This window comes from Cyprinodon variegatus, unplaced genomic scaffold, assembly GCF_000732505.1.
Source record: "Cyprinodon variegatus isolate N-32 unplaced genomic scaffold, C_variegatus-1.0 Scaffold113, whole genome shotgun sequence".
NCBI lineage: Eukaryota > Metazoa > Chordata > Actinopteri > Cyprinodontiformes > Cyprinodontidae > Cyprinodon > Cyprinodon variegatus.
The window spans coordinates 715274-743270 of NW_015150566.1; the positions used below are offsets into that span (position 1 = coordinate 715274).

The window sequence follows — 27997 nt, forward strand, 5'->3', positions numbered from 1 at the left end:
GTCAGATTTGATATTAGCAGAACTGATCAGAAGGGAAGTCATGCAATCATTTTCAGTTTCAGCAGGCCATTGAACATCAAGTGTCTGTGCAAAACTAACATGAAAGGCTGCATTTACGTCATAAAAAACTACTACTGTCCTTGCACATTTACCCACTTGGTCAGTTTTTAATCACTGGAAGTTAGGTTTTCATTTTGATCACAGCTCAGGTAAAGAGTCCTGTAGAAGAATCTAAAGATATGGTTTAAATGGAGTCATTCTGTTGCCAAAATCCTCAAAAAAATTAAACGTTCATTCAAGGTCCTGACAAATAGCAACATTATTAGTGTTTGTTTCTGAATTATAAAACAAACTGAAAGCAAACAGAATGAAGAGACTGGAAAATGTGTAATACTGTAAACTAAAGAAATCAATACAGAGAAACTAAGTAAATAAAAGATAAACCATAAAGTTAATATTTACAGAGAACAGGTGGGAGAGTTTACCTTTGTGTTTCATGACTGCTGATCGTTGCCCCCCTGCAGCAGAGCTCAGAGCGAGAGACAAAGCAACAAACTACAGCGCAACTCCAAGGGAAAAAAGGGGGAGGTCTATAAACACACAGGGTCTGAGGGTGGGTGTTATGTGTGTGTTGTCAGCTGGAGAGATACTAAATTCTGCTGTCTGTATAATCCATGACCTCAGCCATGATGAAAAGGGAGGAAATCAAATGGCTCATCTGCTGGGAGATGTTTGGAAACGATTACCTAACTAAATCAGGCTTAATTTAAGGCTTTAGGTGAGCTATACAGTCATATTCAAAAAAATTAGAATACTATTAATATTTCTGCAACTTCACACTTCAACACACACTGATGTTTTGGAACATTTATTTCTGTTAATGGTGATTTTTTTTTTTTGTTGACAGGTAATGAAAAAAAGAAGTTACATTATTACATCAAACTAATAAAAAGAAAAATTCCTGATACAGAAATGAAGACCTAAAGATAATCAGGTTTGAACCTGCTTAAAAGTTGTTAATTTTACGAGTTACTTTAAAGCTGATAAACAAGCTTCATCAGAATGTGTATTCTGATTTATTGAATTTAACTTTAGTGATCTAATTTTTTATTATTTTGAACAAGCAGCATGACGTTCAGAGATCATTACATACCTAAAACATTTATTTTCTCAAAAATAGTTAAAATTATTTTGATCTCATAGAAGTTTTGTGTTAAAGGGGGATACAAAAATGCATTTTAGCTGTAAAAGAGAAGGTTAATGGGTCACATATATATTTATTTTGGTCACATTTAGCTAATATGTGTAGCCTTTGCAGTAGTGGTGATATAGAAAAGTTGGAAAATCCTTATTTTAAGAAGCCAGAAAACAGGTTGGAGAGTCTGGATGCTTTTTTGGCTCGTAATGAAACGCTGCACACTGCCAGTGAGCTGTCTGCAAGAAACAAACCATACATTTGCCTCACTTGCAATAAATTATCTGCCAATCAACTCCAACAAACTTCTTTGAGTCTGCCATTAAATCTGCTAATCTTATAAGAGGCCGGATGTTTAGATTGCACAAGCGCTTCTTCGCTCTGCACTTTTCCTTAACTTGAAAAGCAAAATCTACCGCTATGAAAAATATCCAGCATGATAAATAAAAAAAAATCAATTATGTAATAATAAAGAATCAAGTGTTTATTTCTGTTATTTGCTTTAAGTCTTAATGGATAAAGTTGCCAGGACAGAATGTGTTGTATGATATTAGGAGAGGTTTAAATAGCAGCAGCTTTTTTTATTGAAGATAAATACATTTTTGAGTAAGGCTGAATAATTCCTTAATTCTGATGAGGTGGCACTGACTTTGAGATTGCAGCGGTAAAAGAATCAGATGTGTGGCTGAGATTCTGCTGCTGCTAGAAAACAGAATCAGATGATTTTCTCTTAAGCCGTAATCTGCAAATACTAGAAAATCTGAATTATGTCTTTCAGTTTGAATAAAAACAAGAACTCAGACTCATGAATTTACATTATAGATTGACTATTATCAGACACTTTGGTTGACTTTTAACAAAATAAAATAAAAAATCTGATAAAGTTCAGACACAAACATCAAAGGACATCAATATATCTCTTGTACATTAGGGCCTAAATTCACCACCTTATTTCTTTGGACTATTAGTATTATTAACATTTTGAAACCATCCATCAAGAGTCTTGACTTGAATCTGATAGATTTAAAGTGGACTGTGCTAAATATAAGGGTGATGGTAAAGAGGTCCTCCAACCTGATCGCTTTAGGACTCATCATAGAAACTATATCATTAAAGTATCAGTAAAACTTTAGAAAAAGCTGAATATTCCAAATGTTTACACTGATTATTGAAAAGCTGTAAATACGTTTAAATCAATTTTTTCAAAGAATATATTTTTTAACTGATACATTTCTCTTATTTATTATTAAGAGACAATTGTCTCTTCTCCTTTAAAAGAAAAAAAAATCTTGGTTAGATGGAAATAACTTTAAACCAAAGGTTGAATAATTTGGAGCTTTACTCTATACTTTGATATTTTCAAAGGGAAAATCTGCTTAAATTCAAAACTCTTTCTTCTGTCAGAGAACCTGCAGCTTTTTTCCCTACATATGTTTAAAACAAATGCATTCAACTGGTTAGAACTCAAAATAAAGGAAAAACTGGTACAGAAAAGAAAAAATAATCGTGCATCTGTTTAGGGTTTCTAGTAAAGCTAAAACACTACAGTAATATCATACAGGTGGATAGCAGAGGTGGAAAAGCTTCAAACTGCTGATTACCTGAAACCTCTGCAGGAATCCCAGCCAGCTTTTCACAGAGGATGTAGTCCTCGGGGTTGATGAAGGGCAGCTGCTCCATCATGCACTGTTTGGGGATCAGGTAAAGCACCTCGGCCAGCTGCCCGTCCTCAATGATAGACATCCGCCTCACAGAGTTCTTCCTCTTGACCCGGTCCAGGATCACCATGTCGCTGCTGTTACCGGAGCCGCAGAGCTTTCCCAGGGAGTTGAGGGTTAGGAGGCTGGACCTGTTCATGTTTCAGCCAAACAGTCCAGACTGCAGAATGACTGTGGGTTTGGAAGCATGCAGCAGGCTGCTCTGCTGGATACCAAGTTTTTAAGCTGATCTCTGACTCTTTATCATTGTCAGTGTGTGAGTGGCTGTGTGCTTTCCATCAGGACAAAGACTAACTCCAACCACAAGTCCCCTAAGCAGATTAGGTGAGGTATATTTAGGGTTTCTCTTCACGGCAAACGGAGGTTTAAATTCTCCTGGAAGTCGAGCTCAGGTAACCCTCTCTTCCCCATTTTAGTCCCTTTACCTGATGACTGTCATGATCTAACAGTAAACAAGTGATTGACATTTCTAAGAAGATTACGACTAAATAGTACAAAATTAATGATAGGTTTAAAAATATCATACAAAACTCTAGTAGATGTCCATGTAAGCAACACTGATTGGTCGATGATTGGATTTGCTTTAAATAAACAGACAGCTGGGCAAGCAATAATTCATCTCCAGAACCATGCAATCAAATTAACAGATGAGGGTTTAGTTTTTCCTGCTTACGGCTTTAAAGCAGAGCAGATAGGACTGATCAATTTAGACACTTTCTAATTAAAGTGATGTTTCAACTCAGCTCAGATCTGCTTTGTCAACTTTTAGCTTCGCTGGAAGCTAAAACTAAACAACCATTATATAACCTTGTTTGTATTTAATTACTCTATTATTGAATGTTAAAAATAAAAAGCTCCATAAGCTATTTTTTTTTACAATCTAGGAAAGAAAAAAGCCTCCTAACATACATAGTTTTAAAGGGAAATGAGTTGGAGAAACAAAAAAAAAGCAGTCCTCCTTAAAACAGAAATGTTTATCTGGACAGTCTGGTATTTTAAGGAGTCTGCACACATGGAGGAGGAGGTGGTGGCATGATTGATGTGAAATGAAGTCATGCAGGTTTTACCTCCCACAAAATGCTACATTGACCTATTCCAGATCAGTCTCTGAGGTATTTAACATATCTTAAAAATTATTTAATCCTTATGAACTTTGAACACATCATCTTCCTTTACATGTTTACTGTGTTTGTAGTCAAACTTTTTTGGATCTCTTCTTGCCCTTCATCCATCCATCTTCTACCGTTTATTCCATCAGGGTCACGGTGGGGCCGGTGCCTATCTCCGGCAGTCTATGGGCGAGAGGCGGGGTACAGGTGGCCAGTTGGCAGCAGGGCAACACACAGACAAACAACCATACACACACGCTCACATCTAAGGTACAATTTTAAAAAGCCAATAAACCTAACAGACATGTTTTTGGACTGTGGGAGGAAGCCAGAGTACCTGAGGAGAACCTATACATGCATGGGGAGAACATGCAAACTCCATGCAGGAAGACCCGGGGCCAGAATCGAACCCACAAACTGATTCATAAAAGCCACATTCATGGATTGCATAACTAGATATTCTCCTGTCCTCGACTGCTGATAATTCTTTTAAAGTAGCTAAGGTCATTATGGCTGCATCTCTGAATAATGCTCCTCTCATCGAGCTTCTCAGTTTAGGTGGAGGATCCCGTCTTATTAAACAGAGTTCTGAGGGATGTTCAAAGCTTGAGATTTAACCTGTTTTAAACTTCTCCACAGACATATTACTGACCTGTCTGCTTCTAAGTTTCTTCTGAGACGAGAAATTGAAGGTCAGGATTTAGACCTTTTTACCCTTATTTCTAATTAGTCTGCTGTTAATCAGGGAATTAATTTCCTGCACATCATAATTATGCACTGCTTGACTTAATACTAACTAATTCTGACTTTACTCTCAGAATTCTGAATTTATTCTCATAGAATTGTGTCTACTTGTAATTTTTCTACTTTATCTAACTGATAATAATCCTTGGCTTTGGCAATAAGAGTCCTGAGTCATTTGAAAGAAATCTAAAGAGATGAGATAAAAAAAGTTTAAGGGGAGGATGTTCTTTTTCCAGGTGGATCATCAAAATAAGTGCTCTATCTAATTGTCAATCATTCTGGTGATATGTTTACGTAAGGCCGTACTACGTGCTCTTCCCCATTTTCACTTAGCGGTGGTGAGTCTGACATAGTGGAAAAATTGCTAATCTTCTTTTGGAAAGTAAACTCATATGAGCAAAGCAAACAGCAACTTTTAAACAGAGTGTGCATGAGGAGAAATGGGCTTGTGCACGCTCTCATACTCGTTTAATAGGCCTTCCCTCTCAGGTTGGGTACAGGGTTGTGCATGTGCTTTTGTTTTTGTTTTTAAAGTGGAGAGGGTGACTCCCATTAAAATGCAGCTTAGGAAGTGATAAAGTATAGACTCATATCTTACACTGCAGGAAATGGAAATCTAAGTAAGTAATTTTTTCTTAAAATAAGTGCATTTTTTCTCCAATTGAGGACAAAAGTGAGACACTTTGCCAATGGAACGAGACAATTTACATTTAAAATAAGAAAAAACAATTGCATTGTCTTATTTCAAGTTCATATTATCTAAGTATCTTATGTTAAGACTAAAGATATTAATTTCATTGGCAAATCATCATATTTACCTACTCAAATTAAGGGTAAATACACTTAATTTAAGAAATTTTTACTTATTTCTTTATCGTTTTTGCAAAGTATAACTGTAGCTTTTAAAGCCAGGAAATAAGAGGAAAGGAATATTACAAATGCTCTGAATGGCAAAGACACGGTGGATTTAAAGTGAGGCTTTAATAAAAAAAAAACATTGAGGGAGAGCAAATCACATTACCAATGGAAACATAGAGTCTTTAGTTCAGGTATAAGAAGATGTATAAGTGGTAATGCAATCGACATAAAGGACAAAAATGATCAAATAATTACAGATCAATCAATTAACTGGGCTAAAAATGACTGATTCCCTTTAAAATTTCCCCACAGAGGAGGAAAACATCTAAAACATTCAATTAAACGTACACAAGTATACTGAGTGTAAATACTGTTTGATCAGTCTGCATATTGTGACTTTCCATAGGAATTTAATGGAAATATTAATAATCCACCAATTTGACTTAGTGGGACAAAAAAATAAATAAATAAAACCCGTAATTTCACTCATTTTTCCAGGGTATTGCAGTTTAAGAAAAAAATATACTTTAGAGAAATAAACTGTGATAAGAATGGTGATCAATGATGACAAAAAGTAGCTGATTAAAGCTAAACTTTTAAAACTTGTGGCCAGAATTTAAGAAACCAGATTTAATAAAAAGATTCCAAAATTAGATAATCAAAACGAGACATGAGTGATGACAGTTGGCTGACAATCACTGTGGGGAAAAAATAAAAAATAAAGGCTAAACACAAGCCAGAGGAAGCACCTAAAATTATGATAAACACCAGATTCAAGTCCAGTAGCCCAAGTCCTTGTGCCATAATTCATCTGGATCTGCAAACAGCTAATGCAGGGGTCTGCAACCTTTACAATCTAAGGAGTCCAGATGATAAAAGTCGTTTAGAGCCAGAAATATTATATATCCTTTAGAACAAAAACATTTTATTACTTTTGTGTTAAAAAGTCTGATAGAGTAAATCTGTTGCCATTTCAAACAACCAACAGCTCATCTGTACTTTTAGTTTTTTAAATAAAGAAAAAAACAGAAAAAAATCCAAAATCTCCAAGCAAATGACAAGAAAAGCAGATCCAATAACATGTTTCTGGTTCTTTTAATGTCATTTTGTGGAGAAAATGCAATCAAATTATCTTTAAAGGAGACTGCTGTTTGTTATCATATTGCATTAGTTACTTTATATCATTTCAAGCCACTATTAAAACCACTGCAGAGGTTACAAAGACTCCTGCAGACAACTGCGCTAATCGATCCACGGTGAAGTATGAAATACTCTGCTCAAAAATGACCTTCTAGTCTTTAAAAAAGATGTTTCTGTTCCTGTGGAACATTTACAGGCCTTAATATGGTGAATGATGCGTCATAGGCTGGGTCAGTGACTAATGGTACCTTAATGGCTCCATCAGTGGGATTCTGCCTAATACTTATAAAGTTGATCCTATCAACCCATGCTCACATCTGAAGAGACGTTTTAGAGAAAAAATCCACAAGAATTAGGAGAAGTTTGGCTTCCGTCTGTTTAGGATCACAGGGTGTGGTCAGTGGGTGGTCTACGGACCTCATAGAGCATGTTGATGTGAGAGATGCTTCAGTATAGTTCACCATTTTCTCCCTTAGCATTCAGTTTCAAAGGTACTTGAAATCATCTTCCTGGTTTTTAGTGGAAACTCACAGATTCTGCTAATCCCACTGATAAAGATTAGCATTAATGAAATGAAAACAATCCTCTAAATATTTAGTGCAATGGTTTCAAACTCCTGCAACCTTTACATATGATTCTGCTTCATCAACCCCTGATTTAATAGCGGAGCTTGGCTGATGCTAATGAGGTAGTTTAGCCATTTGATTCATGTCTGAAGTTTCAGGGGAACATCTAAAAATGCAGGAAAAAGATTCTTTAAGGATTTGAGTTTAAGGTCATTGATGAAGAGAAAATTCAGAATGCCTAAAATTATAAATTCATGCTGATTTAATGCATGATGGCAGTATTTGCATTATTACATTTGTCCATTAGTTAAAAAAACTTTAGTGATGTGATGTAGATTTAAAAAATGCAAATTAAGATTACATTTAATGATGTTTTTGAAGAAATTGAGCCACCTAGTGGCCAAGTTGCAGATAATTGAGCTTGTTACAAATAAAAACACCTGAAAAAGGGGAACTAAGGTGGAATCTGTATAAAAAAAGAGTTAAAATAGTAAAAACATTGCCTGGAGGGACAATTTAGATTAACTGTTTAATCCCCACAATATTAATGCTTTCCTCTCATTTTAACCAAAATAAAAACATAACTATAAGATCTTCCAGTCCAGTAACTGCATCCCTTTCTGTCCAAAATAACACCTAAAAAATTTAAGTTAAAAAAGTCTCAATGTTTTTCTGATAAAATTGCACTTTTGATTTTAAAAATCAATTTATGAAACAGGTGGAAAAATGCAACCTGCTCTTCCAGAGCCTTTCCATTTCTATAAACTGGTGTTGCAGCAAAAAGGTCCAAATAAAGAAGTAGTTTGTCTTAGAAACTGTGATCTGGGAAACAGCAGCTTGCAGTCTTTCATTTTGAGACACGGTTTGGCAAAAGACCTCATGAATTGATGGAATGAGGTGTGACATTGGAGCCATCAGCCTCGCGTTGCTCTTCCTCCTCCTGACCGCGGGTGAGCGGTTCTCGCTCCGAGTCTCCCTCTGTCTGCCCTGATCTCTTGGTTGTCTTGTTCAGAGTGCCACCCTGCAGAAACATTCAAATAAAACATGTCAGTACTGCGCTGCAGGATCTGTAAGACGGCCCACAGAGATGTCTGACCTGTCTGTGGTCAACGAAGTTGAGCAGCACAGACGTCACGATGCAGCAGATGGTGTTGGCCAACATGAAGATCATCATCCTCTGCCAGCGCCAGAGTGGGATCTTAGCTTCACTAGAAGAGAACGATTGATAAATCTGAGCAGCAATAAACAGCAAAGAGCTTCTAAAATAAAATATTTTAATACCTTGATTTTGTGCCCAAAATCTGTCCGACAATCAGATTGGAGACCCCGATCCCCACCATCTGTATGGAGGTGGCCAGGCCCATGGCTGTTCCCAGTGTGGCCTGAGGCACCACCAGGGGGATGGAAGGCCACATGCTGGCCTGGATCACAGCAAAGAGGCAAACCATGAATGGGAAAGCAAATAAAAACACTCAGCAGACTTCAAACCTATTTTTACGTTAAAACAAATATTTTTCATCCTTTTAGAGGGATTTTATAAATAGGAATCTTTAAAACTGTTGCATTAATTTTCTATTCGGTCACCTTTAATAAGATTTCCCTTAATAAAATTGACTGAAGACGAGTTTCTGCTTCTTTTTCAAAGAAAAAAAAGGTAAAAGGACTTATATCCCCCATTTACACTACCCTTGAAAAACCGATCCATGCCGAGACCGGTCCGAGCTCGGCCTGGTTAACTGATCCGAGCTCGGACCTGACGACCGTTTAAACATCACGCTATCTCGGTTCCTCGCCTCCTAGTGACGACCTGCGGTATTACTGCCAGTATTGAAGGAGGAAATCAAGCAGTTGGTGGCAGCAATGCACCAAAAGTTGTTTGCCAACCACCATAAAACACAAGAAGAAGAGGACGAAGAAGGAGGGAATCAAGCAAATCAAAATGGCGGCGCCCGTCACATTCCGAAAGTTATGCTTGATTATTATTGCTGTACTTCGGTGTTTGCGGAGGGTCAGGCGAAGACGGCAACCTTTCGTTGATGTTTATAGTTGTTGTTCTTCTTCTGTTTTGTGTTGGTTGGCAAGCAACTTCCGGAGGGGCATTAGCGCCAACCAGAGATGGGAAGTAACGAAGTACAAATACTTCGTTACTGTACTCAAGTAGATTTTTCTGATATTTTTACTTTACTTTACTACTTATTTTTATGGCGACTTTTTACTTCTACTCCTTACATTTTTACACAAATATCTGTACTTTCTACTCCTTACATTTTAAAAAATTGGCTCGTTACTTTAGTTTTGAATCATTTCAATGGAGTTACCGTTATTATTTTTCACGTCATCAATACCAAATTCAATCTAATTGGATGGGAATCTACGTTGCATTTGACGCACCACTACAAGATGAATCGACAGATTCGGCGGTATTAATTGGCGGCAAATCATTGCAGCTTGGTGGTGGTGGCGTTAGCATAGTAGCATGGACGACGAGATGATTGAAAATGAACACAACGGAGATCTAGTCCTATTGGCAGACATCCATTTAAAATGTAGGCAACGGCATGAAAAAAGTGGCTTCTACTTTTACTTTTATACTTTAAGTAAATTTACAAGCCTGTACTTTGTTACTTTTACTTGAGTAAAGAAGTTTAATCAGTACTTCCACTTTTACCAGAGTATTTTTTAACACAAGTATCTGTACTTTTACTCAAGTACGGAAAGTGAGTACTTTTGCCATCTCTGGCGCCAACTACTGGAATGGAGTGTGAATCGGGATGTGCAGCCAGATGGAGATGACACGTTCTGCTCATGCGCTCTTTATATCAGAGAACCGAGCCAGGGAAAAACCGAGCCGAGCCCACCTCTGGAACTTGTCTGCAGTTAGCTCAGTTCGGTTGTGTCTAGCTCGGTTCAGTTCAGTTTGCTTTCCATTTACACACCATAAGTTATCTCAGTTACTGAGCTCGGACCGGTCTCGGCACGGTTTTTCAAGGGTAGTGTAAATGGGGTAATAGCTGTAGTTTTTGTAAAGCTTTACAAACTATTTATTCAGAGGGGATGAAAACAAGTGCAAGCCACACCTTTCAGATTTTAAGTCATAGGCTTCTTTTTAGTCTTTGAAAGGTAAAAAGTGAGCTTGTTTGATGCTCCTCCTTGTCCAGATGAGGCTCAGAAAATTCATTATCAACGTCTTTTTGAGCTACTTGAAATGAGACAGATAGCCGTTGTCTGTTTAACGTAATGACTTGAATAATTTACCATATTTATCGTAAGGAGAGGAAACATAGAAAGCAACCTGAGTTGTTTTATCAGTAACAGAAGAGGTAGAAATATTTGACAATTAATCAAAACGGGTTCACACTCACAGCAGCAAAGGAGTAGGTGACTCCCAGCCATATAGTAGAGACCAGAGGAGGGACAAAGGTGAACGCCAGGAGTCCAAAGACGGGCAGCGTGAAGATGGCGCAGGCCACGGCAAAAACCCCTCGAAGTCCCACATAGTCCTAAAATCACAGCAAGTTCAAAGCACCCAAATTGACTTCTGCGCAGATTCAAGACAAAGCAGGTGAGGAAGCCAGTAGCTCACGATGAGAATGCCCACGCTGGCTGAGAGAACCAGTGAGCTGTCGTACACCGCCCCCGCAATGTAGGCCGCCTCCTTCTGACTGTAGTCGCTGTATTTATCCTGAATGAACTTGCTGCACAGGAAAAAGACAAACAAATCATCCTGGGTCAGACATAAGAATGTCTTTGTGTTAGCAGTCGGTTTGCAGCGTCTTTTTAAAACAGAATGAACTAACTGTACCTGGCGTCTGCAATGAATGGGAAAATGCCATTATAGAAGAACATGATGGTGAGGACCAGCAGCCAGTATCTGAGAGACAACAGCTTCACATCCTGGACCCTCTGCACATAAACACAGGAAATAACACAAACATTTCACATGCAGTCATTATACGATGAAGGTTATAAGTTTAACATGTTTTAAACACTATTTTCCCCCTCATTCTGGACACTGATCTCTGTCTTCTTAAGGCCTACAAACATAATAATATCAGGCTAAATATTGGTAGCTTTATACTGAGGGTCTGCTTTAATGTCAGTAGGACTGGTGCCTTGCAAAAAGTGTCAGGAAAAGATAAATATTTCTCCAAATTAACCTGATATTATAAGCTGGAAAGTTGAAACCTAATGAGTGTTTTAACAGACGACTGCCACCGGACTCTAATATCAATTTTTTAGGAAACGCATGTCTATAAGCCTTTGAAGTTATATAATTTTGACCTCAGATGCATTTTGCTTCACTTGTGCAGCCAATTTTAGTTTTTTTAAATTCAGCAAAGATGGATACTGTTTCATCATTCTTTCCTAAACATGTGCACTTTCACATAGGGGCCAACAGGGGCCCCTGTAGAACTAAAACCACAAAATAGATCCTTTGGAACAATTTCCTTAATTTTGCAGCTTTACTTGAATGATGATGTTGCACTTTTATCTTTATTCATATTGAGATAGGATCACAGTTTTTATCTGCTTTATCTGAGACTTTAGTGCAGCAAATGGCTATTTGGTTCACTTAATACTCCCAATAATGAACTATTTCCATGTTTTTTGTTTTGTTCTTTTGTTGATGCCTTTATAGAACGGCTACTGTCCCCAAATATAAAAATGGTTTAATTAAATCATTGAAAGCTCAACGATTCTCCTGTTTTCTGTACGCATTGGTGTGAACGAGGGAGACTGACCACTTTGCGGGACTCCTCTCTGATGGCTCCATCCAGGCCAAGCTGTTTCATTCCGACCTTGTCCAGGGCGCTCACTATAATCGCAGAAACAAAGCCAAGAACGCACAGCAGCGCTCCTAGAATACAGAAAGAAAAAAAAAAAAGCAGTCATGTGGAGACAGGAAAACATGTTCACAGGTGGTCATTCAGGTTTGTTTCAACGTACCACCCCAGAGTGTCCACTGCATGCCATATTTTTCTTCAAATTTCTGTGTGAGGAAGAAATTTAGAACCGAACCCAGACGGGAAAAGGCCAGAGTCAAACCGAAAGCCAGAGCCAGCTCCTTCCCTTTGAACCAGAACGCTGTGATGCGGTTCTGTACAACTTAAAAGAACACAGGAGATGTAAAGAAGGCTGTAGGAACTTTTCTCATAGATGAGATTATAAGATTCGTGTATATATATATATCCCTTACTGGTCAAAGATCCATTGCCTGAACCAAATAATAAACGTCCTGTAAGCATGAGTGGAAGGAGGTAGGGAGTTCCTCTGAAGTGGGAACCGAGGGCAAACAGAGATGAGCCCAGAACACAGAGAAAAGAGAAGAGAAACACCCCGACTGCAAAACACAACGGTATACATTGTTACCTTTTGTCTTCTGTGTCATGACACAGGTTAATCAATGCATGCAAACTCACATCGATTTCCTAATTTGTCAATCAGGAACCCTGCCATAATCACCACGACTGCATTTCTGGTAATCAAAAGGAGATACGGTCACTGACTTGGAAAACATCTTATCGCCACATGTGCAAACGAGTCAATGTGGAGATCTGCTTACGTCCAAGCATATATGGCGTAGAGCAGGTTGTACTGCTGAGGACTCATCCCCAGGCCCTCCACACAGTCCACAGTCCCATTGATCAGTGTTACATTGGGACACGTGAGGTTCTGCAACATGAGACAAGCCAGTGATAAAGCGCTCTGTGTTAAATATGCGACAAGTATTAATCCTGTGCATGAACTAAAGCTGCTTTTCCTCACTGCCATTATCTTACCCCTTGAAATTGATCCTGTAAGACACTGGGGATGTCAAAGCAGAAGTAAGATCCAAATGTCAGCAGGCAGTTAAAGAAGAGGACCATGAAGCGGTAATAGGCTGGAAAAAAGATAAACAGAAAAACAAAATAATAAATAGTAAAAACAACATAATGAGCACTGCTAAGTTGATTCACAACCCTTAAACTTTTCTAGACATTGTCCTATAATAAAAAAAATCTGATTTTTTAAAGTAGACTTAAAGTGGTTAAGGAGCAGCTTATTTGTAATAATAATAATAATAATAATAATAATAATATTAATAATAATAAACTGAATTTAAAAATGTAGAATTTTACTTCCACTTTACAGTTATGCCCTGATTATGAGACGGTCCATAACAATCAGCTAACTTTATAATAATCCATAATGCTTTTTTATCCACCAACACAACTAGATTGAATCAGTTTGAAGCTGTTTATGTTTCATGACCCATAAAAAAAAATAAAAAAAAGTAAAGTTCTGTTTTATAGTTTCTCTATTAATGGGAATGTAGGCCTATTCATTTTAAATAAATATATAGATTGTGATTAATCGACTTTTGAAATAATTGTTAACTAATTTAGTAATCGATTAATCATTAACTCGAGTGTAGAGACTCTAAATCATGCCTTTAGCTCACAAAGCAACCCACTTAGAGCTGTACTTTTACCAAGATTGTAAAAAATATATAAATATTTTGCATTTAAGATAAAAAAAACCTTTTTTGTTTGTCAGTATGCTCTATCCAGAACTCCTCAAGTGGAAAAGTTTGAGTTTCACCTGGTTTAACTTGGTAAAAAGTCTTTTTTAAGGAATCATTTGCTAAACGATTATTAATCAATTATCCAAAAAATCTGTCTAGAGATTAATCGATTTTCAAAAATAATTATTAGACCCTCTACAATCCAGTTGACGATCAAGATATTATATATGGAAAATTACATAAAAAAAATGACTTTAAAATATAGTCCATTAGTGTCTTCCTGTAGATGAAGTGTTATACTAATATTGTGTGCAAACATAAGAAAACTGCATCAGCTACCATTTTATTACCTCTTTATTTAAAAACATTGGTTCTTTTTTTAGATGACATATTGAAAGCAATTTCTTAAAAACAGAAAGTTAAGGTGCATGAATAGTTTTGGTGAAGCATTTTCTGTGTAATCCATTAAAGCAACATAAGTATGGGGGGAAAAAATGACATTAGATTAATATAAAAGTCTTCACGCATGTTAGTTATTAAGATTAGGTTTTTTATATCCATGGTAGATTGTCTGGAGAATAAGAAACTAAATATTTATGATTATTAATACAATAATTTCGCTTATAAATGACACGAAATTTCGTTTTTGTAGACATTTTATTCATTTAACTTGCTTTATTGTTGTTGTTTTGTTTTTTTACCGAATAGCAGAAAAGCTGCTTTACTAACAGAAGGATTATAAAGAAAAGTATATACTATATCACTTCCGGTCAAGTCACGTGTTTTTAAAGGCTAAAATGCTGAGTGACCCTTTTTACAGGGAAGTGTTTTTGTGGTCCTCTGGGCTACGAGTCGCTGCGGTTCAGGGTAAAAACACAATAAATATGAAAAATAGGAAGAAAAATAATGAACAAGACTCACCTTTTTCGGCTGGTTGAGCCATACTGTCAGGAAATGTATCTGTTAGAGAGAGAATAATGCTTCACATCCTATAAAACGTCTGCAGACTACTGCTGCTGGGAAAAACAAAAAAAAAAAGTCTACAACAGGAGACGTCTGCAAACCACAGATCCTAAAGTAATGTGGATGGAACTGTTAGCTTAGATAGCACCGCTGGTGACGCAACGCACAACTTGGAAATCCACACTGACGTTCTTTTTTGACTGATTGAAACTTTATTGACAAAACATAAACAACATTGCAGATTTATTTGATTGAAACGGCAATAATAATGATGATGATGATGATGATGATAATAATAAACTATTAATAATGTTAGTAAAATAATCTATCAACTTATTCGGATTTTAAAAAGTCCTACAAAATGTTTTATATATTTGAAATCTGTACATAAACCTAAAACAAATTTCATATTAAGGGTTGATGGCAATATGATTACACATGAAAATTTCTGAGAATATTTTAATAATCCCATGATACATAGGGATATTTAATAATATAAACTGACTGATTATAAGCTATTAAACAAATGTAGTTTTTAGCTAAAGCGGTCCTGGGGAATTCTGAGAATAAAGACAGATTTATGTGATTAAAGTCAAAATTTTGAGAAAAAAGTCAGAATTCTGAAAAAAGGTCAGAATTCCGAGATTAAAGTCAGAATTCTAAAATTACAGTCAGAATTATGAGATTAGAGTCAGAATTCTGAGATTAAAGACAGAATTCTGACTTTTTTTTCTCATATTATACTTAGATAAAATTTAAAAATCAGTTACATAAAAAAAATCCAGTGGCCCCCATCCTCTTCTGTATTACGTACATAGTCTGAAAAAAAGATTTTAAAATAACATTTTAATGTAAACCTGCTAATTAACTGTAAGAATGAATGAAGAATGAATTAGATCACCGCTCTCAGACTGGATCCAGGGAACAGCCGGTGTCTAATCTGCTTTGTGATCCACTTGGTGAGAGAAGCTGGTGGCTCCCTCCCACCTCCTTCTGCTACTTCTAATGAACTACATCTAATCTTCCATTCCGTTTATTCATTTTAAAGTTTTTATTTCCAAATGTACAAAATAACATAAAAATAACATAAAAACAAATATATGTATCGCGTTCAGGACTTTTGTCCCTCTGCGGACACCGTCGCAGTTACACAAACAGAGCTCCGTATCTCGGATGTTTCCCGTAAATTTCAGCTCACAGGTTGAGTTTTCCCGGTAAACATGAGATGTCTGTCCTGCGCAGAGCCAAGGCGTGGGAAATCTCTGAATCTGAGGACAGCGATCATGAAATAAAACCACTTTCAACCCGCGATGCGAGCTTTAAAAAAGAAACTAAAGACAGTAGAGGAGATCAGGAGGTTGAGAGCTCAGCAGAAAGCCCAATAAACCAGCCGGCATCACCTGCAACAACAGAGCCCAGGGTCACTTTACCTTCTCTGCGTCCAGAGGCGCCTGATGGAGGCGGCACAGCGAGCCCTGCAAGAAAACGCCGCAGCAAGGAGGAGATGGAGGCGGACAGACTTAGAGCCAAGGAGAGGAAGGAGGAGAAGGAGAGACAGAGGGCTGCGAAGGCAAAGGAGAAGGAGGAGAGGAAGCAGGAGCAGCTGAGGAGGAAAGAGGCCGCAGAAAACCTAAAGAGTCTCCGGCCAGAGAACTGCATCAAGAGCCTGACTGTTTGCATAGAACCAGGTGTTAAACCTTTGCTTTCACTCTCATCCTGCATGTTTCACAGATGCACATCCTGCTTTTACATTTATTTATTAACTGAATTATAATGTGACCTTTGACCTCTGTAGCTCTTCTGCAACAGGATGGCTCAGATATCTTGCTGGACACCTTGGCCATGTTGGAGTGGAGGTTCACTGTTGAGAGCCAACATGTTTGTGGGAGCATCACCTGGACCAGAGCTTTGCCTCAGGTGGGACCCCCCCTCATGCCTCGCTGTGAAAGCGCCTTTGCACTCACTGGTTTTCAGCCTGTGGATCACTGCTCGGTTCTCAGCAGGGAGAAAACGCTCAGGCCTGTGTGGAGGAGGAGCAGATGGTTCTGGTCCTGACTCTGGATGACTTTGTGGACGTCGTGATGTCAGTTAAAAATGTAATCAAACTGTTGAAACTCTTCATGATAACACAATAGGGATGTCTGTGGTTTTATATTGACTTCCTGTGCACTACAGGTGGTGGACGGTGAAGGGGAGGAGACGGGGATGGGGACTGTCCTCAGTCCTCTTTGGGAGTGTCTAAATCGGAATCCCAATATGGTGGTCACTATGTTGGTGATGGACTTTGAGTCGGATCACTGGTCAGTATGTAGACATCCTTTGGCACCTCTGTGCTGAACATTTTAATCTCCTCCTGGAGTGTTTTAGCCTCATTTTGAAACATTTTAAGACACCTGATCTTTAATTTAAACTCAAATCAGAAGAAAATTACATTTACCAACTTATTTTTCCAGCAGGACAGAATTATAAGATTAAAGCTAACAGAGAGACACATCTGGGTCTGCAATCTTTTATATTCTAAGAGCCATTTTGCAAAATGTGACATGACTTTTAAATAAAGCACAACCTGTTATTTTTGTTAAATATCTGTTCTAGGAAAACTATTTGTATTTTTAACAGTTTGTGTAAACATTATTGGTTTCTCAACAGGACCACAGAGTCTGGAGATTGTTTCTCAGAACAGATGCTACAGAGCAAACTGGGGATGAGGAATCAGGACTTGGAGGAGGTTCGTTTGCAATATTTAACTGTTAACTTTTCCCTTTCTTTCCAGTTCCTTCACTCTGAGCTCATAAATATTCACCAGTGTGAACCATTTCTAGGTGCTTGTGTACCTGCAGCTCTACAAAAACATCTCAGTGGTTTTTCTGGCCAGCTGGAAAGACGTGACTGATCACGTGTGTGCCGTAACCAAGGCTCTATCAAAACGCCCCTTCAAGTGGGTTCCCTCATCTTTTTACCATTTCCTCCATAATTGTGTAAACAAAGTATAATCTTATTCTATTTACGTGACCCCTACAGACTCCTGACTGAGGCATCAGAGCTGCCGTTCTGCGTGGATGGCTCATGGGCCAGTGGGGCCCGGGTGGAGAGGGACGGCTCCGGCCTGAGGGACGTCTGGAACAGGCAGATCCAGCAGCTGAACAGAGTTAGCCCGGCAGTGGCCTCTGCTGTGGCAGAGTCGTTTCCATCTCCTCAGCTCCTGCTGCAGGTAACCTGTAGCTGAAAGCAAGATTGGATTCTGCAGAAAGCTCAAGGGTGTCATAATACGTAGTTTTTGTGTTTGCATGTACTGACTTAAGGCGTACCAGAACTTGGGATCGGAGGTGGAGAAGAAGGGAATGCTGGCTGGACTCTCAGTGAAAACAGAAGGCAAAGAAAGAAGGATTGGACCAGACATTTCAGCCAGAATCTACCGCTGCCTGACAGCAGAGAACCCTCAGCTGGTCCTGGACTGATCTGCCTAACTTCAGAAAAAAAACACTATCATGGCATTTATGACTTAAAGTTAAATGTTAACAATTTAACTGCAATTATGCGTGTAAATAAAGCTAATAAATTTTATTTTTATAAAGCAAAGCTATTCTTTTAACACAATTCCTCAGTCTTTATGTTTAACGGCGATTTGAGGCAAAAGGAACACAAACAAATGCTGCAGCTTGAAATGTGAGGAATTACATTTTGCTGAAGTCTCCTATAATCTGATTTATTTTCGGTTCTGAGTAAATGAGCAGCAGGGATGTTCCAATTTTTCCTTTCTACTTTATTATAACAGTTTTTTTTATTCTTCCCTAAAGTCTCAATGTGGCTCAAGGTGCACAGCATTAATATTAAACAGGTAAAGGGTTATTTATAAACACTGAGAATAGAAAAATCAAGTATAAATTTCATTTTTGGATTTATTTCACAGGATGGTAAGAAAATTCACAATCAGATATGAAGCAATAAATAGAAAAACAGTATCTGCACACATCTGATCTTTCACTTCAAAGGTAGGTAAAAATAAAAAACACTTATAAAAAGATTGTTACAGTATTAAAAAGAAGTTCTTCTCTTAGAGTCCATCCCTGAGAATAATCAGAAAGTTTTCCTCCCTGGTTTTTGGAGTCTGGTCTGCCTCTTCCAAAGGCATCAACTGTGGCGTTTGAAATATAAAACAAAAAATAACCTAATTATAAACGTGATATGTTGAATAAGACAAATTGGCTAAAATAGCGTTAGGGGCTTCACTTTTTCCTGCCTCCGGACTTAGGATGTTTAGAGGGAAACAGGAACACTGATGCTGCTGTTAACTGCATGCAGAAACTGCAGCGAGCAAACATTGATGGCAATGGTAGGAAAAGTGTGGACCAACCAATCGGGTCACGTCCAGCGGCATCTTTTGCACTGATAATCTTCCGGATCGGAGCAGCAGCTGTCATAGTCGCTGCTTGGAGGAGTCGGAGGACAGTGGCAGACTGTGGAGTGGTTCTGAGAAGAGGTGTTGCAGGGGCAGTGGTACTCTGGGGCTGTTTCAGAATAAGGGTCTGCGCAGGCACATGGGCTGAGGCACGGGCTCGAAGGCTGGCTCCTCTGCTTGTGCGTGTCCCGCCTGAAGGAGTCAGGTATGTAGTCCTCCTCCTCTGATGAGTCAGGGCTGCTACTGAGGGCGAACACCCAGCCAAGCCGGTTCTGGAGGACCGTCCGTAGGCCTGGTGGCAGCTGCAGGGCATTGACTACATCTGGACAACAGGGCAACCACCTGCGCAGCCGGGCACAGCAGAGGTACTGCAGGGAGGTGGGCGTGTAGCTGGCGCAGATCACCTTCATGCTGCTCTTAGCTGCCGTGGAGCACACCATGGGGTAGAACTTCTTGCTCTGCAGCCTGGTAGCAGCAACACCTGTTAGCAGGAAGTTAAGGCAGGTTTATTTATAAAGCACCATACACTGCACATGGTGATACAAGATGCTTTATGGGACAAAGAGATTAGATCACAAAAAATGGATCTGAGGCAAAAAGACTAAACAATCTAATATCTCACAAACAGAATAAATATATGTTCATAATAGTATTGAAACCTATGACATTAAAAATTAGAGCATTGTTTGTGCTGACGGATGAATGTTGTATAAAGTCGGGTTTAAAAAATAAAAAATAAAAAAACAAGCGCTAAATGGTGGAAACTGTAAATTTTATACCAGTCTTATGTTTACATTTGATCACTGCTGCAGTTTAAAAACTGAAATGTGTTGAGAGCTGTACTAAACAAAATGTATTTTTGTATACACTGTCTTTACAAAATGACAATAAAGTCTGTCAAAGTCTAAGTAAGTTCCAGCCAGACAGATTTTAAACAAACTCATTGATTGTAGTGGACTATGGACACTAAAATATTAAGTTGTGTATCATCAGGATACATATCAGTGTTTTTCCTGTCGTTATATTGGAAGGCCCCCCTTCAATGACCCCATTCAACCCCTCTAATCAGTCAAGTTGATAGTTAGAATAGAATTCAACTTTATTGTCATTACACTGTCACAAGTACAAAGCAATAAAATGAAGTTTACATTTATATGTGCACAGAAAGCTATGCATGTATAAATGGTATATATAAACAGAGAGCTATAAAATACATTATACAGGAAAGTTAGGAGATGTGTTGGATCCATAGGTTAGATTACATGATGTATTTCCTAACTTACAGATATAGAAGATCTTTAAGGGACCAGTCTGAGTACTGTGGTGAAAAAGCAGAAGATATATCTGCATAAAGACAAACCTACCTATGCAATGCCGGTTCTTGTAGAAGGTCAGCGTGCCGTGCCATGTGTCCAAATGAACTCCTATGATTGAGCCTTGACCAAACCGAGGGGAAAATTTCACTTTGTCTCCTTTGTGTTGGAGTAGACCTTCAAACACAAACATTATTTTTGATTTAAAAGCACAGAAAGTAAAAAAAAAAAAAGAAAAAAAAATATATCAGTTACTTTCACAAAGTTGACTCTAACCTGTGTATGAGAGCCCCCAGCTGTCTTCATCGTGGCCCAGCAGGCTTCCAAAGCTGTATTTAAACTTGTCTAAGTTCACTTCAGAAGTTCCAACCCCCACCATCTACAGAGGAAAACAAAAGTCCAAATGAGAAAGGAGATAAAAAAAAAAAAGTAAACACCAAGCTGATGGTGTTTACTTGTTTGTGAATAATAATAAGTGCTGGGATTCTTTCTATTGTCAAAAGTTGAATAGGCAGGTATTAAGGGCGAATAAGGAAAAAATTGAAGATATTTATTCACTGTAATACAGCATTTGATTTGCTTCTAGGATTACAGATATTGTTCTTACTGGATCAAATAAAACTGAAGTGATTATTATTATTTTTTTTTTATAAACCATTCAAGCCTGAATTAGGTCGCATAAAAGTAACATACCTCTGTAATAATTGTCACATGCAACAGCAATTGATTTAGCAATTTTGGAGAGTGGAGCTTGAGCTTTACTAGTAAGGGCCGTCAAGATACACTCAGGTGGATTGGAAAAGTATTCATATACCGTCACATGAAAACCTTTAGGCATTTCATTATAGTTCTAGCTCACTGACCAAACATAAATCAGAGCAATAGAAGAAAATAAGGGATTTTCAAGTTTCCATTAGTTTCCCTTAATTAAATGTAGTTCAACCAATAATTTAAGAGATTTTTTTTTTTATCAGCATCAAATTTTAAAACCTATATCATTCATCACTGAAAGACACTTAAAAAAACAAAATCTATGATAGTGCAGCAGGAAAATTACAGCTTTTCTGACGGAACAAGTATTTAATCCAGAGAAAAGCTGTTGGTGAAATAAAGTAACAGAAGTCTAGTTTGCAAGAGAAAGAAAAAAAACAGACTAAAATATAACAAGAGATTAAACTGAAACCTAACAACACCCTGAACACACTATCCTGATGGGTAAACATGGTGGTGGCTGCAATATGCTGTGGACATATCTATCTTCACCAGGGACAGAGGTATGGAGGACCAACTCTGCCATGTTTAAAAATGAATACAGAAATAAATAAATGCTCAATAAATAAATAAGCATTCAATTAATTGCCCAAATGTATAATAAACGAATAAATATAGGTAGAAATTAAATTATACACTGAGACATAAATGCATATATCTCTTTTAATTAGCTTCTTTTTCAATTCGCTTTCGTATCATTACCCTCTAGAAGTTGACCTTCTAAGACACACCCCTCCTCATTTACATAATGAGACAGAAATGCAGACAGAAATGTAAAAACAACAGGCAGAAATAAATGGCATTGAAGAAATAAAGAGGGTAAAAAGATACAAAGGAAGAATAAAACAGACAAAAATATATCATGAACATAAATAAATTTAAAAAAAGTAAATAAATACAGTTGAAGATTATAACAGACAATAAATAAATAAGGTAATTATTACAAAGGCGAATAAATAAAGAAGCTGATTAAAAGAGATAAATACATTTATGTCTCTGTATAATTTAATTTTTACCTACATTTATTTGTTGATTGTATTTTTGGGGGTGATTTATTGAATGCTTATTTATTTATTTATTTATTATATTCATTTCTGTATTTATTTTTAAATATGGCAGAGTTGGTCCTCCATACTGGGAAGCTGATCACAGATAAATAGATGAATAGAGCTAAAATTGGAACAATTCTGGTAGGAAATCTGTTAGAGTTTGCAAAAGTCTAGAAACAAGAACTAAACTCCAGTCAAAGCGCAGACCTAAAACAATCTGAAAATCTGTTAATTAATATTTACAGATGTTTTTTTTATCCCATCTGACTAAGCATGTCCAGAGCTGGAAGGGATCAAGACAAAAATACAAATGCATTAATGTAGGTTTCCTTCTCCAGCCACTTCATAGCTGGAGTATGCAAGTCTATCACAGAAAATCCATATGGAGACTGTGGAATACGACTAAAATGCAAAGATCCAAGTCATGTGAAAAGCTTTGCAAGGCATTATAAAAAGAAGGCAGGTTCAGATTTTAAGCAGCTTAAGGAAACTGACCACGTCCGTTCCATAGACAGGAGAAGTCATCTTCACTTCCCAGTAGTGCTGGCCCTCCGACAGCTCCCTGGTTCCTCGGATGGCAGCGGTGCCGCAGCTGTAGTCCGAGTGGAAGCTCACCTTCCTGTTGTCGCAGCTGAGGGAGGCTCCAGAAGACTTACAGTGCTCGTCCCACACCCAGTCAAACACTGAGAAAACAAGCACAATGTGTTTTATTTCACAGGTTGCACAAACTTGCTACCAGTTCAGTCCTGCAGTGGATGCAGGAAGAGGTCTTGCTACCAACCACAGAAAACATGTCAACGAATATCAATGAGGAGAAATCAACCGGTGGGCTAAAACATTAATGTAGTGTTAAAGTTTAAGTTCTTTGTTTTTTTAGTACATGGTTAATGAATGCATTAACTGCAACTTTTAACCAGGAAGCCCATAGGTTAAACATGCTCAGCCCTTTACAAAGCTTCTTTTCTTCTCTGAACTGGTTTTGTAAATGCTTATGCTTTGCTCATAATGTTTTTATTATATCTTTAGAATTAGATATCCCTGATACGTAGTAAGGAAGTTTGCACATATGTCATGAGCTGCAGAGGGTATTACTGATGAAGATTCTGCTTCCCCCTTACTAGTATGTTTTTTTTTTGACAGATTTTGTCTCTTTTTATATAATTTCATGCTTTCTTTTCAATTTTAAGATGCATGCATATATACATGATTCTTCGGACATTTTTAAGCTGTTTTCTAAGAACGCCCCAAGACCTCCTTCCTCTTCTGCACAAATTTTCAGTTTCACTTCATCCATCTGTTTTACCAATACTGCCCAGAAAGAAACTCAAACTTGGTTAATCTCTGTGCATATAGTGCATTATTAGCTGCTGACTTAAATGATCTGACCGGCTATCATCTTTAAGCACAGAAAACTGCAGGAAACATTGATGTGAACAACATCATAGGCTAAATCCAAATGTTTCCTGAACTACTAATAATAATGAATCAAAATGAGAACAAACTGATTCCAACATGATTTGTGCTCATAGATTAAAACATATATAGTTGTATAAGAATGAGTTTTATGCTTCTTTAAAGTGTTTAATCTGTTGTTTTTAAAAGCAGTTGTGGCTCACCCTGGTCCTCCTCCCTGCCGAACCAGTCCTCAGTGGCCGATAATCCCAGGCTCAGATCCTCCTGCTGCTCGCAGAGGGAGAACGAGTCCTGTTTAATTGGTGCACCGCATGGCATAACCAAGATCTCAGCCACAGCTCCGGTTCCAACCAGATGATCCATCTCAGATTCCGAGTCAACAATCTAGGAGATCCAGGCGGTACAAAGACAACATTGAGTCCACAGACATATTCCTGTAGTGTGCAGAAGAAGAGTTAGTTCCAGCAGAAGAGCCTCAGGCTGATATTTAACATTTTTGTGACTCAACCCTAAAGTCCAACGACCGCACAAAACAACCGGTCTGTTGTGTTCCTAAAGTCTTATGATCCAAATTCACACGTTTGCTTCAACTTTTTTAAAACTCATCAAGATTGTCTTGCCCTTACATGGTTTGGGTGGAAGTCATGTGTGCTACCCTGTAAAATAAGAAGCCTTCCAAAAATACTGGACCTCCTCTGCTCACAACTTCCACATACAGCTACTTCTGGCAGTGGAAAATTACTGGACCTCAGGTGGAAATATCCTTCTATGTTTTAAACATCCAACTATTAAGTATTCAAATATATAAAGAGGATTAGGGCCACTGAAAAAAAAAAAAAGTNTCTGACTTTGATCTCAGAATTCGGACTTTAATCTCAGAATTCGGACTTTAATCTCAGAATTCGGACTTTAATCTCAGAATTCTGAGAAAAAAGTCAGAATTCTGACTTTAATCTCAGAATTCTGACTTTAATCTCAGAATTCTGAGAAAAAAGTCAGAATTCTGACTTTAATCTCAGAATTCTGACTTTAATCTCAGAATTCGGACTTTAATCTCAGAATTCATGTTAAACTGAAATAAAATTTAAAAATCAGTAAACTTTTTTTTTTTCCAGTGGCCCTAATCCTCTTCTGTACAAATATATAAAGAACCAACTGATTCCAGATTTTTCTTTTATCCATATTTCCCATCTTTACTTCATTTTGACCCCTTTTTCTCATCATCTTCCACATCTCCAAGATTTCCGTTCAATCCATCATAGACATGGATTGAACCTTATCCTTAACTAACAGGCGGCGAAAGGACAGCATTTTGGCAGCATCATACTGTGTGAAGCTGGCTGGTGCTTTATATAGGAAAATAATGGAAGAAAACTTGTTCTCTAAAAGAACTGATATTGGGTTAGAGGTTCAGTTTCCAGCAGGACAATGACCATAAACATATAAAACATTTATGTATTAGTATTGCCCAGTCGAAGTCCAGAACTAAACCCAGCAGAACCTTTGCAGAATCCTGTAGTTCTGACTGAGCTGGAGGTGATTTTCATAAAGAGATATTATCAAAAGTGTAATCTTGTAGATTTATGCACCAAAAGGCTTGAGCTGTAATTTCAGGAAGAGGTGGTTCTAGAAGTAAAACCACTAGAGATGTCTTATTTTCTGTGCTTTTAGCACAGATTCCAAACAGATTAGGTCAAGGTAACTGAATGTTAAACTGCTTTTCTTCTCTTGCCTCAACTTGCAGACACCTCACCTGTGTCACTGCTTGGCTCTCTCTCTCCTCCTTGTCTGTGGGGTGGACAGCTGCCATGACATCTGTGTCCTGCTTTGTTTCACTCCAGGCCAAATGTCGAGGCCTGCTGCTCCTGCCTCGTCTCAGCATGGCAGCTCTGTGGACAGCCAAACATAAGACCTAAGGACCGGCTGGCATACGTGCTGCAGGCCATGTTAGCCTTACTTATGGACACTATGACCTCCTGGCATGCGCTGAACATACTTGGGATTATTGCTTTTTTTTTTTTTTTTTTTTTTCGGCTATGCAGGACTTGGACCAGAACTGAACAAACACACATTCTTCTCCTGTCAAATATCTCACACACCTCAGTACAAGCTACAAATAGGTCACTCCCACTGTTTGTTTACTTTTAACTTACCTTCTTGGCTCCTATAGTCAGCAAAACATTCCCAAGAGACATCTCTACCAAATGATCTATGCATGCAGCCTCTCCTGTTTCTATCTGTTCCCATATGTTCCAGTCAGCTCGTGACGAACATCCATGCAAACCTGATATAGCTGTATGCAACAGCAGCTTGCTTGGAAGCCGTCCGACTCCAAGAGACGCTTAGAAATACTTGCATTTAGATCTAAACAAATATGCAAGGATTCCCACAGAGGTATAGTTAAAAAGCTCCAAAATATTCCCATTTTACAGTATGGAAAAATGGGAATATTTTGTGGTCTATTCATTTCCCAAATATCAAGTAAAACTTTAAAGGGCTATTTTTCCATTTATTATTTTACATTTTTTATATATCTTGAAAAGATTTTTTCATGTTACTTTAAAATATCTGGACAGAATTCTCCTGATGATATTACAACAACAATTAAAGACAAATTCATCTGGGTTTATTTTGTTTGATGCTGTAAAATTTGGCCCCATAAGGTTGAATAAATAAGTGTGCATTTAAAAAAATAACAAAAACAACTTAAGATTTTGAAATTTAAAAACTGAAACAAAAACAGATCCCATATGACATCTATGCTGAAAGCATGATGATATGGGTGTCGAAAGATAACTTTTAAGATCATTGAGACATCTCAATTCTTTGCCATTTAACCCCCAGACCCAGTTCAAGTCCCTTAGGACCAGTTCACAGCCCAAAAAAATAAAACATTTTTAAATGACCATTATCATCTTCAAACACAAAAAGATTTAGTTTGACTAAAACTATAGCTGTAAACTTGTAAAACAAACCATTTGCATGTGATTCAAACTAAAACAATTGTAAATTTTGTTTTGTTTTTCAGATGGAATCATAGGTGAAAAGGGTAACCAGAGTTTTCTGGTCTTTTCCAGACTGTAACACAAAGGACCCATCTGTTTGTTTGGAGGTAAAGGAGAAAAACAGAAAAAAACATTGAAGAGTGATGTGGATCATCTGTAAGGCCTTATTAACAGCTTCTGATTCTCCAGTCAAAAAACAACAGAATACTGTTTTCCCCCCCTCTAAATAAATCAAACACTAACGGAAAGTGATCCCTGCAAATTCCTTTATGAAATCCTTTACTGATATGTTCACCATTTGTCTTGCTGTCCCGTTATAAGGACCTGACCTGGACCTGATGGCATGTTAATACCAGCAGCTGCTCACTTCCTTTCCAAGCAGGTGCAGCAGATAATTGCAGTTCATTTAGATTAGCAGGTCTAGAGCAGGTGTCGTTTTAATTGAGCCTTACCCTAAATACCAAGCATGCATCTAGAGGTCTGAGTCAGGACAACCTACAGTGAATTCAGTCAGAAACTAAATAAAAACATCCAGGTCCTTCTCTTTCTGCTTTTCCTCACTACTCTTTATTAAACTCTGCTCTGTACTTTATCCGTTATAAAAATGGAGAAGCCTCTGAGCAGCTTTAGCTCATGTTCTTACCTTGCAGAGGTCTTCTTGAACACCGTGTTGCACTGGCTCATGTGGATGTTTCTTTATGTGTGACAGCTGCAGCCTTCAGCCTGTCCCACTTCTCTGCAGGACAGAAGTAAACAGAACCTGTCCACGCCCCCACTGCGCTCCTATTGGATCACAGCTTCACAGAGGAGGAGTTCATGCATTCTTGTCCGTCCACATTCAACCTACAGAAAGCTCATCATGTGATTGGTTTTCTACGTCATGGCAATTTGGAGTAAACAAAATAAACAAACAAAAAAGCAAATGTAATGTTTGCATCACTTTGAGAAAAAGTATAATGTTTTTTAATAACAGATATAAAGCCCGTTTCAGCAGAGATTCCACTGGATGGATGATTTGGGAGTGACAATGAAGCGGAGTCGATGCAGTATTCTGACTCCAGGGGGCGCTGTTTCTTCCATGCGCCTCACAGAGCGCGCATGTATGGCGCTGGAATGTAAATATGGATGCATAATTGTCTCCATTCTGTTCCGTTTGAAAGGTGTATTTTTCCATATCATCCCACTTTTGGAAAATTCACTATTATTCAAATTTTCAATTCTAGTATTTTGGTGGAAGGGTAGAATTTAT

At 37.9% G+C, this 27997-nt stretch overlaps 4 protein-coding genes across 14 annotated transcripts in view; 1 reads left to right on the top strand and 3 right to left on the bottom strand.

The window, feature by feature from the left end:
- Positions 1–3509, bottom strand: part of LOC107085017 (actin-binding LIM protein 1-like) — a 30081-nt gene extending 26572 nt beyond the window's left edge. For 2 of the 9 annotated variants that reach the window (XR_001481246.1, XM_015375133.1), the window contains exon 1: positions 2797–3505. Coding sequence is in view for 7 of the 9 variants with exons in the window: in XM_015375133.1 (XP_015230619.1) it covers positions 2797–3052 (256 nt within the window). In the remaining 2 variants the exon portion in view is untranslated. Of the gene's footprint in view, positions 1–485; positions 568–2796 lie in introns of those variants that run through there. The other 7 variants (XR_001481247.1, XM_015375137.1, XM_015375136.1 and 4 more) reach the window with 5 other exon arrangements.
- A 3126-nt stretch (positions 3510–6635) lies between these two features.
- LOC107085018 (major facilitator superfamily domain-containing protein 1-like) lies at positions 6636–14864 on the bottom strand. The gene is made up of 13 exons (XM_015375140.1): positions 14757–14864; positions 13111–13211; positions 12894–13003; positions 12751–12806; positions 12528–12671; positions 12278–12436; positions 12073–12188; positions 11133–11233; positions 10914–11025; positions 10693–10830; positions 8612–8751; positions 8427–8538; positions 6636–8351 (listed from the first exon to the last, which is right to left on the bottom strand). The coding sequence occupies exons 1-13, from the start codon at positions 14776–14778 to the stop codon at positions 8208–8210; spliced, it is 1455 nt and encodes a 484-aa protein (XP_015230626.1). The 5' UTR covers positions 14779–14864; the 3' UTR covers positions 6636–8207.
- Positions 14865–15905: 1041 nt separating this feature from the next.
- On the top strand, positions 15906–18270 carry eme2 (essential meiotic structure-specific endonuclease subunit 2). Its single transcript, XM_015375142.1, has 8 exons — positions 15906–16486; positions 16594–16715; positions 16799–16894; positions 16974–17106; positions 17465–17526; positions 17621–17736; positions 17820–18009; positions 18101–18270. Exons 1-8 carry the CDS (start codon positions 16024–16026, stop codon positions 18254–18256), a joined length of 1338 nt encoding a protein of 445 aa, XP_015230628.1. The 5' UTR covers positions 15906–16023; the 3' UTR covers positions 18257–18270.
- A 426-nt stretch (positions 18271–18696) lies between these two features.
- LOC107084989 (SPRY domain-containing SOCS box protein 3-like) lies at positions 18697–27475 on the bottom strand. Of its 3 annotated transcripts, none has more exons than XM_015375079.1 (7): positions 27392–27475; positions 25497–25632; positions 23947–24010; positions 22826–23013; positions 20787–20889; positions 20562–20687; positions 18697–19678 (listed from the first exon to the last, which is right to left on the bottom strand). In XM_015375079.1, exons 1-7 carry the CDS (start codon positions 27430–27432, stop codon positions 19161–19163), a joined length of 1176 nt encoding a protein of 391 aa, XP_015230565.1. In that variant the 5' UTR covers positions 27433–27475; the 3' UTR covers positions 18697–19160. The 3 variants fall into 3 exon arrangements, with proteins under 3 accessions (XP_015230565.1, XP_015230564.1, XP_015230566.1); XM_015375078.1 differs by having other exon boundaries at positions 23947–24127; XM_015375080.1 differs by lacking the exon at positions 27392–27475 and having other exon boundaries at positions 23947–24177; positions 25497–25617.
- Between the last annotated feature and the right edge of the window lie 522 nt (positions 27476–27997).

Coding starts and splice junctions, on each gene's coding strand:
- LOC107085018 (XM_015375140.1), bottom strand. CDS start 14,778: ATGGCTCAACCAGCCGAAAAAG. Junction 13,212..14,756: donor GGCTCAACCAGCCGAAAAAG/GTGAGTCTTGTT, acceptor TCTTTTTTCCAG/CCTATTACCGCTTCATGGTC. Junction 8,352..8,426: donor ACTTCGTTGACCACAGACAG/GTCAGACATCTC, acceptor ATGTTTCTGCAG/GGTGGCACTCTGAACAAGAC.
- eme2 (XM_015375142.1), top strand. CDS start 16,024: ATGTCTGTCCTGCGCAGAGCCAAGGCGTGGGAAATCTCTGAATCTGAG. Junction 17,107..17,464: donor GTCGGATCACTGGTCAGTAT/GTAGACATCCTT, acceptor CAGAGTCTGGAG/ATTGTTTCTCAGAACAGATG. Junction 17,737..17,819: donor CTATCAAAACGCCCCTTCAA/GTGGGTTCCCTC, acceptor TGACCCCTACAG/ACTCCTGACTGAGGCATCAG.
- LOC107084989 (XM_015375078.1), bottom strand. CDS start 27,432: ATGAGCCAGTGCAACACGGTGTTCAAGAAGACCTCTGCAAG. Junction 24,128..25,496: donor AGAGCCAAGCAGTGACACAG/GTGAGGTGTCTG, acceptor TGGATCTCCTAG/ATTGTTGACTCGGAATCTGA. Junction 20,890..22,825: donor CTGTCTATGGAACGGACGTG/GTCAGTTTCCTT, acceptor TTTCCTCTGTAG/ATGGTGGGGGTTGGAACTTC.